Below are 14,698 nucleotides of genomic sequence, written 5' to 3' on the forward strand. Positions count from 1 at the left end.
ATCGAAATACATGATCTCAAAATTATATTGTGAGATTGTATGTGTTATAATAAATATAAGGTTTGTTGTGTTATTACTACTTACATCCTAATCCATAACATTAACTTAAAATAGCTAATGATCAAAAGTTGATGTTAGAAATTGAAATTACTAAACCTTACAGGGTGATATGATTATAAACTTATATGTACGTAACATTTGTTAAACTCATATTTTGGACTAGATTATGATTGAGTTTTAGATAATGAAAATTCCAAAGGTTAAATATTTAAACTATCAACATCATAAATTTGGATAACTTTCCTGATACTCGTGGGTAGACCTACGAACCGAATAGTTTTAATTAACCAGGTACCCGACTTTTGTTATTGGTTTAACAATTTGCCACACATTTTGTAGTAAATGTTATCTTGTATCAAGATTAGATATTTATATGACAAAATACAGAAAAACACAACCTATTATGTATCTATGTATGAAAGAACTCTTATATTAAATTTTCTGTTCAGAAAAACACATTATCTTTTATCTATTGATTTATCCAAATTTCCGGTAAAAGTCTATTTAATGAGTTTCATTTAAGTAGTATGACAATTAAATGTAATGTGGGTGGGTTATCCGAAATCATGATGCTAAATTTTAGGGGATGAGAGTGTATTATTAAAAAGGTATAAGCTTCCTATCTAGCCATGACTCTATCCTCTCAAAATACTTGACAGGGACAACACCCTCAAAACCTTCTGTTAAGATCACCTTGTTGTCCGATATGTAAAGCTTCATCCCCCCTGCCAAATACTTTCTCCATCACTATGGGGGCAAATAGGTAATTTCATCTTGAAAAAGGAAACCTAATTGAACTTAGAGTATAATAATTCAATAACTGAGTAGTGACTAGTACCTTCAATTGCTTTCCTAATATCAAGAAATATCAACACGTTCACATCCCTCCTCATACCTATACGATATATAATGAATGTTTTCAAAGTAGTATATATAATATATAATGAATGTCCTAATGTTGTAATAGCAAGAATTGGAAGTATGGTGTTATAATACACAACACAAATAATGAGAAATTTTTACCACTAATTACATCACCATCGGTTGGTAATCCAGAAGAGAAATGGACATGTAGCCTTTGCATGCGTTTAAGACCACTCTCCAATATTGATTTTAAATTCTTTCTATAGGTTCCATGCACACAAACTGGCCATCAAAAACATCAAGAAAAGATCAACACAAGTAACAAAACAGACACAACATTAAGAAAAAAAAAATTATAAAGTGTCATTACCAGGAAATTCTTCAGGTGAGAGAATGGGTTTAAGTAAACTTTCTGTCTCAACCAACTGCCAACAGAGTAATTATTATTAAAAAGAGAATGCAAGACATAGCAACATACTTTCAAAGTAAAAATGAAAGTACATTGCCATTTGTTTGCATAAGATAAAGAATAAATACCGTTACTGTATGACCTTGGTTTGCACGAATCAAAAGCTCCCCATTCTCTTCAAGCAAGCTAAACCTCTGTTTATTGTCCCTTTTCACAGCCTAAACCACACATTACAAATTTACAACCAACAACAAAAATTCAAGTTTTTTTTCTTTCTAATCGTTAACATAATGTGGATAATACATATAACTAATTATCTCTTATTACTAAAAGAAGAGCAGAATGAAGATGAAAAGAAAAAAAAAAAAAAAAAAAAAAAAAAAAGTGATGAGAACCTCCTTAATATCATCAATTGTATGAGAAGATATTGGAACATTGGCAAATGTTTTCATGTTGAGTCTAAATAGATCTTCAACTTTGACATACCCATCACTCCTCATATTTAACTTCAGCTCAGAAGCCATATGTCGCAGGATACGGGTCCTACAAGTTTAGTTTGATGGAAATAAATAATTTTTAGATTTTGGTTCAATGAGAGCCTACTTTCTGCTATCATTTTGCAAAGAACAACTATAGCATATCAAGTATTCAACATAGAAAAAAAAAAACTATCTTTTTAAAACTTAGAAAAGATTCATAATGCTTCTTACAAGAGCCTGCCAAGAGCATCAATTCTATCTTGCCCACCTCCACCTCCACCTCCACCTCGGCCCCTTGACCTTCCATGGCTTTCCTTCATTGATGAACCTCTACCTCCACCACTGCCACCAATAAATATATCATTAAAAATTACACATATGGTCATTTAGGGTAAACAATTTTAAATTAATCTACCAAATTTTCATCATCAGGTTCTAAAACTAGGCTTTGCATCAACACAGAATCCATCTATCTGCATGTCTTGTTATCTGGTTTGTGGTTCATGAAGGTTTACACAAACTTTCAGGAGTTTTGTAAGTTGGTTGCAACAGAATTGTAGTTGTTTCTCTTTCTCATGCATTTTATTATCAAGATAGGTGAAAGTGAATTATTTCTTAAAAAATATTCTCATACTCTGCAATTACAAGTTCATTGAAAAGGAAATCTAACAAGTAACAACTTATGATAATCTTTTCTCCTACTCTCTAGTGCAATGCTGAAATTAGAATAACTAAGGTATACATACAAACTGCAGCTGTAATCTTTACTTTACAACTAGCTGGTTAATGTTACAGAAGTTGCTTGTTTTGGGGAAGGGTAATTTAAAATGTTGAAATGTCATGGATGTTGATCTGTGTTTTTTTTTAGTCAGAATTCTTATTTCTTCAATCTTCAAATATTGTATCCATAAGAGGCTAATTTCAGCTATGTTTCAGTATATGCCCATACTAATGATCACATTCAGAGTTCCTGCACATCTTATTAAAATCAAAAGGAAAAACTGAGTCTAAAATTCAGACATGAATACCTAATTTTATATAACATAGTGTGTACTTAAACAGTAATCTGAACGATAAACAAGTAGACATGTAAAACACCAAATCAATCCATCAAACAATTTGACGTTGAACGTATAAACCACTGCTATTGCACAAAATATAAATGTCATCTTCTAATTAATAGAACTAAAAACAATAGGCTTAATTATTTCGAAACATGGCTTTAGAGAGATGTACCTTCTAGAAGAACGAGCAGAGGTGGAGAAAGATGAGCTTCCGTGACTGTTAATGGAATCCATGATGGAGGTTATGGCATGAAACTTGAAGACTAGAGAGTCAGAGTAGGAAGAGACAAATGGAAGTGAAGAAGAAGAAGAAGAAGAAGAAGAAGAAGAACGGAAGTGGCGCAGGATTCCTAACGTATTGCTGGCAAGGGTTGCGATCATTGGCAGTCAGTGGTGGCGTTTTGCCCAGACTCCCTTCACGCGTGCGGGTATTTCACGCTCTTTTTATTATACTGGCATCTATTCCGGACCCTGAAGAATTAAATATTTACAAAATGGGACACTAATTTTAAAAACCGATACATGCATTGCATTGAAAGAACAGTCTTGTAGCTTGAGGAGGAAAAGGTAAAAACAAACAGAAAAGAGTGAGAATCCATTCTCTCTTTGAAGCATAAACACAAAGTAGAATCCCTGTGAATTTTATTAACGTGAAGCCCTAATTCTTTTATTCAGATTTTTTCCATAACAACAGATCTCCCAAAAGTAGAATCCATGTGGATTATCAATCCCACTTGAAATTTTGAGCCCTATGTCTACTACGAGACAACTCATATCACAACATCTTGAAGCTCTAAGATATACAAATTGAGCTTAAATTATTCAATTAACGGAGAAACAAGAATTAGAGAATGTTTGGCAAAGCTTATTTAAAAAGGCTTTTAACTTTTTTGACTTAGAACTTATTAGCTAGCTTATAATATAACAGTGGCGTCAAAACGGAGTTTTTTAAAAGATGTTTGGCTAAGCTTATCCGGTGTCAAAACTTTATAAGTTGATAAGTCATTTTTAGTGTTTAGCAAAAAAAATGCTTGTATGTGCAAAATTACCAAAAAAGACTTTCTTTTATATCAGGCTTAAGCTTATTTTTTTGATATTTCACAATCAAGATTAACATTGTAGGTGTCCATAATCTAAATTGCATTCAAGGTATCATACTATCATTTTAGCTTAACAATTGAAGCACAAACACATGCACATTCAAGGTATCATATAAGCTTGACAGTCATTTTTAGTGTTTAGCACCACAAGTCCAAAAATTTCATTTTGTTGCTGTTTTAGTCCAAATCATTTTAAAAAGTCAGCAAATGACGGATTTACCCCTATTTCTTTCTTTTTTCCTTTTCTTTACTATTAGTTAATTACAATAAAAGAAAAAACGAAATATAAAATATAAACTTACTACCTAATAACCCACCCAATCCCCACCCCACTAACTCTCTCTCTCTCTCTCTCTCATCTATTGTCGGAATCCAGTTCCCTGACGGAAACTGCCATCCCCGGAAACCGCCACCCACTGCTAGGGTTCCTCCACCTTTTCACCGGAACATCCAAACCACCACTGACGATGAAGATGAAGATCGGAACATCCAACGCCGGATCTGCAACGTCGCTGGCATCCAGATCTGTCTCTATGTCGTTTGGATTTCTGGTGCCACCGTGACCATCTCAGTGTTAGGGTCGACAAATCCTTGACTGTCGACTTGTTGACGAAGACGGTGTGTAGTCTATGTCACCGCCTCTCATTCCCCAACGATCCTAGTGCCGTCGGTCATGTATCCCAGGGTTTAAAGCCACCACCACCGTATGGAAACCCAAAACTAGCATCGTCGATCTTGTAACCCATTGTTTTTCTGGCGAAAACATCGGATTTGAAAATAGACCTAGGAAATCTAGGATCTGAAAAGTTTTGCGATGAAAACAAACCCCTAGCTCTTCAGATTTTAATTTAACTTCTCCGATAGTGGAAACCGATTAGGGAATCCAAGGGTGTTTCTATAAGCATTTCCTAATCGAAGATGATGGGGGTTGAAGACGAAAAACCTAAACAGAGCCTTTGCCGAAAAATCTATGGTGTCGGTGGTGTTGAACTGTGGTGGTGGTGGTTTTGTCATGTGGTGCCATTCATAGCTCAACAGATTTGAGAAGTTGGCACCGGAAAACGAGGGTTTTCAAATAAGAGGTATTCCACGAGGTGGTGTTGACCTATGGTGGTGGTGGTGTTTATAGTTTCCGACGGTGATGTTGTTTATATTTTCCGACGGTGGTGGTCGTTATATTTTTCAGGCGGTGGTAGTGTTTTTAATTTGAGTATTTAAGTGTGGTTAATGTAGAGACACAAATTTTCATTTTTCTTTTTCTTTTTAGTTATTAAAATAAAGAAAAATAGAAAATGAAAAAAAAAATGAAGGGCAAACTCGTCATTTAAAAAAAAATTCAAAACAAATCGGACAAAACTCGCAACAAAATGAAAACTTTGGACCTGTGGTGCTAGTCCAAACTTTTTTGGACCAAAGTGACAATTTTGAACAAACCACAAGGATCATTTGTTCAGTTTTGTCTTAAAAAAATATAAAACATAAGCGGAATAATTAGGAAGATAGTAATGTTAATGTTATGAAAACGGTTTTGCGTTCTTCTATGGAAACTTTCGACTCAAAATGAAAGCTCTCATTCCCAAATTGGCTAGAAGAAACTTTCGACTCAAAATGAAAGCTCTCATTCCCAAATTGGCTTCAACCGCTTCTTCATTTATATGATATAGAGTTAGGAAGACTCAATTTTAACTAAAGTTATTTTTTCTTTGCACTTATCTCACATTAACGAAATACGTAATAGATATTAACAAATTAAATACATTTGGTACCCTCATGCTACATGTTAAGATACTCTATTAAAATTGTACTTTCAATCTTTTTCTTATTAAGGCGTTGTACATTGAGAATGTACCCAATTATAACATTATTCTTTCAATTTTTTTTATTAAGACCTTATATTTCTAAAAAGTCTATCCCATTATAGTAGTGAAAATCACTTTGTGTTTGCATGCCATTGCTATTTGTTATAATTGTGTAGAATTTTCAAAATACAATTTTGTGAGTCGAATAAAATGAAATAGGATGCTATTATAAACAAGTCAATGAAATTGTCTCATTCCTTCTTGCACTTAACCCTAAACAATATACTTAGTCAAATCGGGCAAATTCTATCAAAAAAGTTTAGCTATTTGTCAAATAAGGAAGTCAAAATCCATAATTAAGATCTTAGGTTTAGGTCTAAGGAGGTTGTTTCTTCGACTTGATGAAATTAATGGGTTAAAAACTTAGTCTTAACAAAATGACTTAATGGATTAAGCCAAAAAAACATGGCTCAATGTATTACGACACTACTATTTTACCTATTTGCCCTTCATAGAATGTATATAATCTTTCTTTTTTAAATTGATATAATGGTTTATCATGATGTCAACCAGGGTGAAATCACTACCACTTATAAATCATTCAAAGTATTTTCCGTGGCTTTCTTCCCACTCCAGAGAATGATCTGTTCATCTTTATACAATATAGGCACACAAGGGACCATATCCTGTGTTAAGAGAATTTCATTAAAAAAAAAAAGACATAATAAAGATGGAAACTTTCTATCACAAATAAGAAAACACAAAATACATACCCTTAGCTTCACAGCGATCCTTTTGGAGTCACTCATACCCACATGTGCACAACAGAGCTTCACTACTTGTTCAACTTCAAAAGCCTCTCTCACTTTTTCAACCACATTAGCATACACACCATTTCTTGCTGCACGAATTTCAAACCCCTATTAGTTGAAAACTTCCCTAATTTTGTCATTTTTGAAGGGTATATAAGACATTTGGCTAATGAGTAATGGTCATGTACTTAGTTTCATTAGTGGAGGAGAGTTAAGTCCTCGGTTTCTCAATTCTTTTGTTTCTTCAAATGTCAAGCCATCAGCAACATTCTTTATGAGCTTTGGATAAATCGGTGGATGTGGCTTCCATAGCATTAAAGGAACAACAGGTCTATTTTTGGGATCATAATTTCGTCCACGATACAGCAGCAAGATGTTAATCTGTCTGTATATGATCTTCCCACCCGATTTTTCCTGCAATTATTGTATGTAAGCTAATAGCTTTGTTAGAGGATCCAAATTAGCAAAACAAGTGTGATTTCAAACTTCAAACCTCGAGGTGGAAGCAGACATTGTCCATATCAAGAGTCGGGACTCCTAAGCATTTGATCCTCACAGCTTCGGCTTTCTTCCAATGGTTTTGGATGTCATCAATCATGTTGTGTGTAACCCCACCCTTTCCTACCACAACAATTTTAATAAGATTTGTCTGATTCTATTATGGAAACAATTTTGCAAAGATTCAATGTTTACCCAAATTGATTTGGCGAGAGCAATCATTGTGTCGATATCTTTCAACGAGTTCAGATACTTCTTCCTCTGATAACGGATTCCCAAGAATCGCATTCCTCTCTTCTTCAACCTTGGCCATGTCGGGTGCCTGCTGCAATGGAGCCACTGTTCCAGTCCATTTCCGGTCAAGTCGACCCGGCCCAAAAGGAGAGAATTTGGGGGTTTCTCGATACCCAATGGGTTCGAGGCTAGGGTTGGTCTCAGAGTACGAGTACCTGAAATCAAAGGGTAGATTTGATTTTATAGGGAATTTGTTTTGGGGTTTCTTATTTGATGCGTCTTCTTTGAGTTTCTTGTTCTTCTGATTTTGGGGTTTTAGGATTGGGCAAAAAGGTGGGTCGTCTTCAAAATGAGATTGTGTTAGGTGACGGAGGATTTGTGGTCGGTTGTGGCTATGGAAGTCGTGGCGCCACCGTGAAAAAAGCTTTAGCATTTGCAATTTAAAAGAATATTTACGTAAGCCCGAGCAAGATTCCGATTCCAACAGTAACAAGATATTCCAACATGAACCCTATATTTAAACAAGGAAACACACTTATGAGATCAGACTTTATTTCACGATGTATTCGTCTATTCGATTAATCACTGGATCTTCTCTTCACTGAACTTCACACCCCTCTCCTTCGTCGCCCAAAAACTCTCCAAAACACGCCCCTGAAGGTCACGTGCATTGATTTTCTTCCAACCGAAATATAGGTCACGTGCAACTGCAACCTCGCCTGGACTCGTCATCCCTTCGACACAATATGGCCCACACAGAATGCAGGCCCCAAGCCCCAAACAACTATATAAATCCTTTCTTATAAACCTCCCTCGTTTGCGAATTTTACAAAGTTTGGGTGATTGGTACTACTTTTTAGGAATTCGAGGGTGGTAAGTGAAAATATAAAGTTGATTTTTGTGTTTCTCATGAGAAGTTGAGAACAGTCTAGACCCGAAGCTGGCGACAAGAGGAATTCAAACTACTGAATTACATTTAAACCCTTCGTTAGTTCGTTTCATACATCGATTCTCCAATCATCACATTTTCAATTGTTTCAGATCTATCTTGAACTGAAATCAGGTACGAATTTTTTTTGGAAGTGTTTTCTGTTCGTTTAATTGCTGTTTTATGAGATTGTTTCATCAGAAAAATAGAATAATTGATGAATTTCTGTTAAATTGTTGTATTATTTAGGTGGATACACAATAACATCTTTGATACACATGGTTCATCTGAGGATTTGCTACATTCAAATGCAAACAGTTCCAAGGGGCTAGTTATTGAAGAGATAGATTCTGATGATGAAGGAGAAGGAGAAGAAGGGCAAAACGGTAATTCTGGGGTTGTTACGGATGACAAACCCCACAGAGTTGCCACATCTAGCAAAGATCCCCTTATAGAACATCCTGATGATGAAGGTATCAATGTATTATCACTCAAACTTTCATTCTAATTTTTAAGCAACGACTCATTCCATTACCATGTTCATTCTATTCCATTCCATCCAACCAATTACATTATGACAGAAAAAGTGAAGAAGGAGACGCGCATCAACAAGAATCACAACAGGACCAAGACCCAAAGCATTAGTTTAAAAAAGTTACATATGGTGGTATAAATGGAGCATACTACACTGCAACAACAACCAGAAAATCAAACAATGATGGAGTAAGTAATATCCCACACTGTTTCGAATCTGATTTCCTGATTTTTTTATATTAATCAATATATTATTATATTTGGCAATCAGGTGGTACTTGAAGACACCAAAGAAGCTGATAAAACAACAGGTCAAGCAACACATAGAATTTCTAAAGGAATACATGACAAGGTAATCAAAAAATTTAAATACAACCCCGTGTATTTCTCGGGTTTTGCAAATGAGCCCCTTTGATTTGTTATTTGAGTATGTGGAAACTAAAGTTGGTTACGTGGTTTCTCACTAGGGTCACTCTGTCACTAGGAAACTTGGTACAGATGGGGAAGTGCAGACCTTACATAACCTTAACCAAGGTTAGAGTTAGTTTGTAAACTATGGTTAATATACAGGAACATTTGCTCTTGTTAACAAAGGCAATTGGTTTACTTATTGCTTAGATGAGTTGGCTAGTTTTGAAGAAGAATGGGAAGGTAATGCTGACATGCACATCCCTGATTGGAACGAAGAATTCAACTCTTTTGGGAAGCCAAGTAAGCATCAGTAATAAGTAATTATTAAACAGTTAACAGTAAACATCTTTTTTGTTTAATGATGGTTTTATAGGGTTTGGTAGCATGGGACCATTTGGGTTGGCGCTTGAGGCAGCGGGTGGCTCCCAGAGAAGTGGGAGGTTGAGGAGTGAAAATCAAGAGCAGACAAGTTCTTCTAGAAGCCAACCTAAAAAGGTTGTTAGAATCAACATAGATTGAGTTGAACTCATTATAGTTTGGCCAATATGGGTTATAGTTATACATGTATTTTTTGGTAAATGTTGTTATACTTCATTGAATACGTCGTATGATTTGAGTTTGTGTGTTGTGGCAATAGTGGTCGAAAATAAAGGTATTGTATTTGGTCTCTGTTACTAAGAAAATCTCTATTTTTTTTTGTTAGTTTTTTGAACTTGTTCCATTGGTGGATGTTATGTAGAAAGAAACTAGGGGTGTTATCTATGCTGGAAGGAGAGCAAACAGTGGAAGAAAAAGCAAGGAACTCTATACTCTGTGTATTATTGAATTGGTAATCGAAGATTTGTTAGGGAAAGAGAAACATTGTAGTTATGTGACTCATACATATCCCAAGTAAAGAGAATTTGATTAATTTCATGATGAGATTTACAATCATATAATATAAGATATTTGAAAGATTGTAGAACATTTATTATCAAATTTAATAGAATGATCTACTTTACATATATAAATCTCACTAAAATATGGATTTTAAATTTAAAAAAAAAAAAAAATGAAAAATACAAGAAAATGACAAGTGGAAAAAACATAATTTAAAAACTTTTAGAAAATGACATGTGGCAAAATCAATAAGAACATGACATTTGGCAAAATTGATTTTCATTTATTAGGTTAGATTGGTAATCGAAGATTTGTTAGGTTTTCGACTTACTCAGGCAATATAAGAAAAATAACACGATAGGAAAAGAGAAATATTGTAGTTATGCGACTCATACATATCCCAAGTAAGGAGAATTTGATTAATTTCATGATGAGATTTACAATCATATTGACATAATGACATTTATATATAGGAACATCGTTTTTGATTTCTCATCAAGGTTCGAGTTACATTGAGGTTTTGGGAAAAAAAAAAACATATTGAGTTGTGGAGTCTAATACATTTTTTATGAACCTCGAATGATACATATGAGGAATTATTTAAAGGATATAGGGTTACAACCATAGGCGGAGCTTTATTAGGACTAGGGGGGGCTGTGGCCCCCCCCCTGAATTTTTGGTTATAAATAGTCTTTTTAGTTTCATTTTATTCATTTTAGGCCCAAAACTATAAAATTTTGGCTGTGGCCCCCTGCTTACCAATTTTTATACATATTATATTTTCGGCCCCCCCTTATCCTTTCTTTTTCTTTAAAAAGGGTGGAATAAAGAGTTTTTGATAAGTAAAAGATAAATGAAATATGAAAAATGAACTTAGAGATTCTCAATAGCTATAATCTGTTTTTAAAAAAAACCTTATCCTTTCTTTTTTTTTCTTTTATTTATTTTTTTTGACAGTATGAAACCAATAATAAATCAAACATTTATTTTTTAAGCTTGCCAAAAACCCTCCTTTTAGGAAAACTTTAAACTCGAAACTATAAATGGGGTTTACGAAATTTACCTTAAAGAGAAGGAAACACGTCAAGCATATCTACAGCTAATATCTTAGTTGAAGACAATGATAGTTCTCTAGATTTTAGGTAAAAAGTTGGGTATTTTTCGAATTGCTTTGGTTAATTAAAACATCAAATCAAACCTTGGAATTGAATTGAAGAGATGAAAGGTGGTGTTTAATGATATTTCGATTAAGCTGCGTTCCTTGAGGATATAGATTGTTCTGATTTTTGGAAGGAATCGGAATCATGAAAGTTGAAACTCATTGAAATATGAATGAATGAATTTAAATATGTTAAAAAGTTTGGCTGTAAAAACGGAATGGATTTAATTCTTTTGTTAAAATTTATTTGATTTTGTAAATCTGTTAAAAGTTTAAAAAATACAAATTACGATGTTTTTTTTTACAAAATTATATTTGAAATTGACATGATTTTACTAATTTTTCTTATTTACAAAGTTGCTTTGCTTGTGTTTGTCCAAAATAAAAGAAATGGTATTAGGGATGAGTTTTTATGATTATGCCATTCATTTGAAGGTTTTGCTTGTGTGCGGTTCACTTACATGATTATGTCATGCATTAGTGGTACGATTTTTTTGTTGAAATAGGTCTTAGCATGCTCTTTGATTAGACCATATGCAATACTCTCCACCACAACGATTGTGAAGAGCTTTCAGACCGGCCACTACTCTTTCCATGGAGTACTCTCCACGGTGAAGAAGAGAGAGAGAGAGAGAGAGACGACCCCGTTGGCGTTCGTCGTCTGGATAACCTTGGCTACAGATTTTACTAACATCAAATTGATAGTGTAAAAGTTGTCTATTTGTTTTCACGTTTCAGTTTTGTTTGAAGCTGACAAGCTGTTAATCATAACCAAACCTAAAAATAAAAAATCAAACTGAAAACAGCAGCAGCAGTGCAACACGCCAACGCCAACGCCAACAATAACCAAATCTATAAGTTCATAACTTATACATCGCAAATGCCAAGTTAAAAAAAAAAAAAAAAAAAAAAAAAAAAAAAAAAAAACCTCAGTAACGCATAAATAGGCAACAGACTGACAGAAAAGAGCAGCAGCAGTGCAACACGCCAACACCAACAAGGCAACAATCAACAATCTTACAATCAGAAAAGAACAGCTGAACAGGATCCGGGTCTCGGGATTACATACCTGATTTCTGTGAATGGCGGCGATTTGGGCACTTGGCGATGGCGATTGTCGAGAGTGAGACCAGGCGACTTGGCGAGACAGCGACACAAGACACAAGCGACTAGCGAGACAGCAACACAGCGAACAGCAGGCGAGAATGAGATAGGCAGCGAATTGGGCAAATGGGGATGAACCAATTTTGATTTCTTGATACCCCTTGGAGAATTTGGACTATTGGACTAAGCTGATTAGGAATCGGGAGGGGCCAAAGCCCAAGTTTGAAGATAACAGGCCTATAACTAATTTTTTTTTAACTACAATTCCTACTTCTAGCCCAAAATTCAGGGGTCAATGGCCCCTTCTGACCCCAATAATACTACGCCCCTGGTTACACGCCCGACCACAAATGGTCAGGGTAGTGTGTACCAGACATGCTGTGAGAGACATACCTTGTAAAAGAAGGAGCAGAGGTAGAGAAAGATCGGGTTCACGGGTTGTATGGATGTTGATGGAATCGTAGGTTGTCAATGTCAGGGCATGAAAGTTGATGATATTTTTGATAGGAGAATAGGAAATGTAAGGAATTGAAGAAGAAAAACGGCAGGATTCCATTCCTAACAGCTTGCCAACATGTTACGCATTAACAGTTATAACTTAAAAACAAATTAAGCCAAGGAAACAAAAAGTTTCATAGGATAATCCATCGTTCTAAAACTATCAAAATATTATCGAATAATATAATTATATCGAAATTTATAATTAAATTGAGGTTGTATATATATGTGGAGAAGATTTCTATCAAGATATCATATTTTAAAATTTTATTTACCAGAATATGATAAGGGGGCGTTTGTTTTAAAGTATTTAAAAAGATTTCCATGGATTTGAATTTCAAATCCTATAAAATCTAGTGTTTGGTTTAAAAAATTAATAGATTTTAGAAATCCATAATCTTCGTATAATCAATCCTATGTTGATCTGATTATAGAAAAACAGCAACTTGTATTCTCTCATTTCTGTGCATGTAATTCTGATTTTGCCTCCCAAATCTAATTTCGTACATCTAGAGAAAGAATATACATGATCGAAATTATAGATTTTGGAAAATATATATGCAATTTAAGTACAGTTTGATATTTCATTAACCATCATCCCATAATGAACTTGTTTAAAGTTCCCAACCAATTTAATTAATTTTTTTATTGGTATTTCACCTCTCGAGATTTTAATCTTAATGGATCATTGAGTATCCATATCAATAAAATCGTATTCCTGTAAAAAAAATGAATATTCAACCATTGAAATCATGGTACCAAATTACTAAAAAGCAAAAACCCAAACTGGAAACATTTTTGTCAATAGTGCTAGATCATTTCAAACTCGGATTCCAAATTACTAAAATACCAACATGGCTAATTTTATAAAAATCCTAAAACTTTCACATATGCAACTACAGACAGATGAAGGAGGATAGAGGAAGAAAGTACCCTCCACTGTGCATACGACCCATGGCGACGGAGATGGAGAATTGGCCGCTGCTTGCTGACGCTCTGAGGACGGCTGCAAAACCCTAATCCAGAATGGGGAAGAGAAGGCTAGACTTGCTGCAATTTATATTTTTTGTTAATTTGGGATTCAATCTCTTGGAACTTGATTGGATGGACCTTTGTTAAATTTGGTACCGGCCCAAATTCTGTAAGAAGAGCATTGGGCTTTTCTCTCGTAACTACTAAAATAATAAAATTTAAAAATAAAAATAAAATAAAAAAAATTAAGTCTATAGCAAGGTTGTCAAGATAGGGATATTACCTAGGATCATTTTTGGGTTTGCAAAATCGGGATAGTAAGATCGGGATCGAAATCTTAAGATCCCACAAAATAGAATATAATTTTAATTTATAGTATTTAATCATGAAAAATATTTCAAAATTTAATTTTTCGTTCAAAAGTTATAGAAACTTCAAAATATTAGTCGTAAGTCACAATAAAAAATGATAAATGGTAGAATGGTGAAGGGTAAAATATATAAAGTGGTAAAAAAAAATTCCATTTGCAAAAAAAAAAAATCAAAGGAAGGTAGGATCGGATCGGATCTCGATCCTACGATCTTACAATCCTACCTGCGATCCTACCCCAAATACGATCCGGATCGTTTTACATATCTAGGATCGTAGGATCGTACAATCCTACGATCAGGATCGCGATTTTGACAACTATGGTCTATAGCATACTTGAGGTGCACAAATATTGGTTTTAAACCGGTTTATTAAAAAAATGTTTTTATATACTCGTTTTAGTTTTCTTGGAAATGAAATTCATTTAGGTGCTGTTTGTTTTTCTGAAGCCAAAATGTCTGCAGTTTGCGGACCACATCTGCAAGCCTCTGCAGCAGAAGAGGTGGACCAAACGTCTGCAGTCTG

The 14,698-nt window shown here is 34.4% G+C and overlaps 3 protein-coding genes across 3 annotated transcripts; 1 reads left to right on the forward strand and 2 right to left on the reverse strand.

The window, feature by feature from the left end:
* Window positions 1-472: 472 nt before the first annotated feature.
* On the reverse strand, window positions 473-3,397 carry LOC111919931 (uncharacterized). The gene is made up of 8 exons (XM_023915480.3): window positions 3,049-3,397; window positions 2,044-2,154; window positions 1,729-1,876; window positions 1,462-1,551; window positions 1,295-1,349; window positions 1,084-1,206; window positions 899-955; window positions 473-785 (listed from the first exon to the last, which is right to left on the reverse strand). Exons 1-8 carry the CDS (start codon window positions 3,255-3,257, stop codon window positions 661-663), a joined length of 918 nt encoding a protein of 305 aa, XP_023771248.1. The 5' UTR covers window positions 3,258-3,397; the 3' UTR covers window positions 473-660.
* Window positions 3,398-6,144: 2,747 nt separating this feature from the next.
* On the reverse strand, window positions 6,145-12,501 carry LOC111919930 (CRS2-associated factor 2, mitochondrial). Its single transcript, XM_052767078.1, has 6 exons — window positions 12,300-12,501; window positions 7,281-7,830; window positions 7,081-7,208; window positions 6,776-7,001; window positions 6,549-6,676; window positions 6,145-6,461 (listed from the first exon to the last, which is right to left on the reverse strand). Exons 2-6 carry the CDS (start codon window positions 7,750-7,752, stop codon window positions 6,366-6,368), a joined length of 1,050 nt encoding a protein of 349 aa, XP_052623038.1. The 5' UTR covers window positions 7,753-7,830; window positions 12,300-12,501; the 3' UTR covers window positions 6,145-6,365.
* LOC128127838 (uncharacterized) lies at window positions 8,080-10,251 on the forward strand. Its single transcript, XM_052766545.1, has 7 exons — window positions 8,080-8,192; window positions 8,497-8,720; window positions 8,903-8,970; window positions 9,053-9,133; window positions 9,249-9,315; window positions 9,400-9,492; window positions 9,566-10,251. Exons 1-7 carry the CDS (start codon window positions 8,080-8,082, stop codon window positions 9,709-9,711), a joined length of 792 nt encoding a protein of 263 aa, XP_052622505.1. The 3' UTR covers window positions 9,712-10,251.
* Window positions 12,502-14,698: the final 2,197 nt, after the last annotated feature.

This window comes from Lactuca sativa, chromosome 8 (genome assembly GCF_002870075.4).
Source record: "Lactuca sativa cultivar Salinas chromosome 8, Lsat_Salinas_v11, whole genome shotgun sequence".
NCBI lineage: Eukaryota > Viridiplantae > Streptophyta > Magnoliopsida > Asterales > Asteraceae > Lactuca > Lactuca sativa.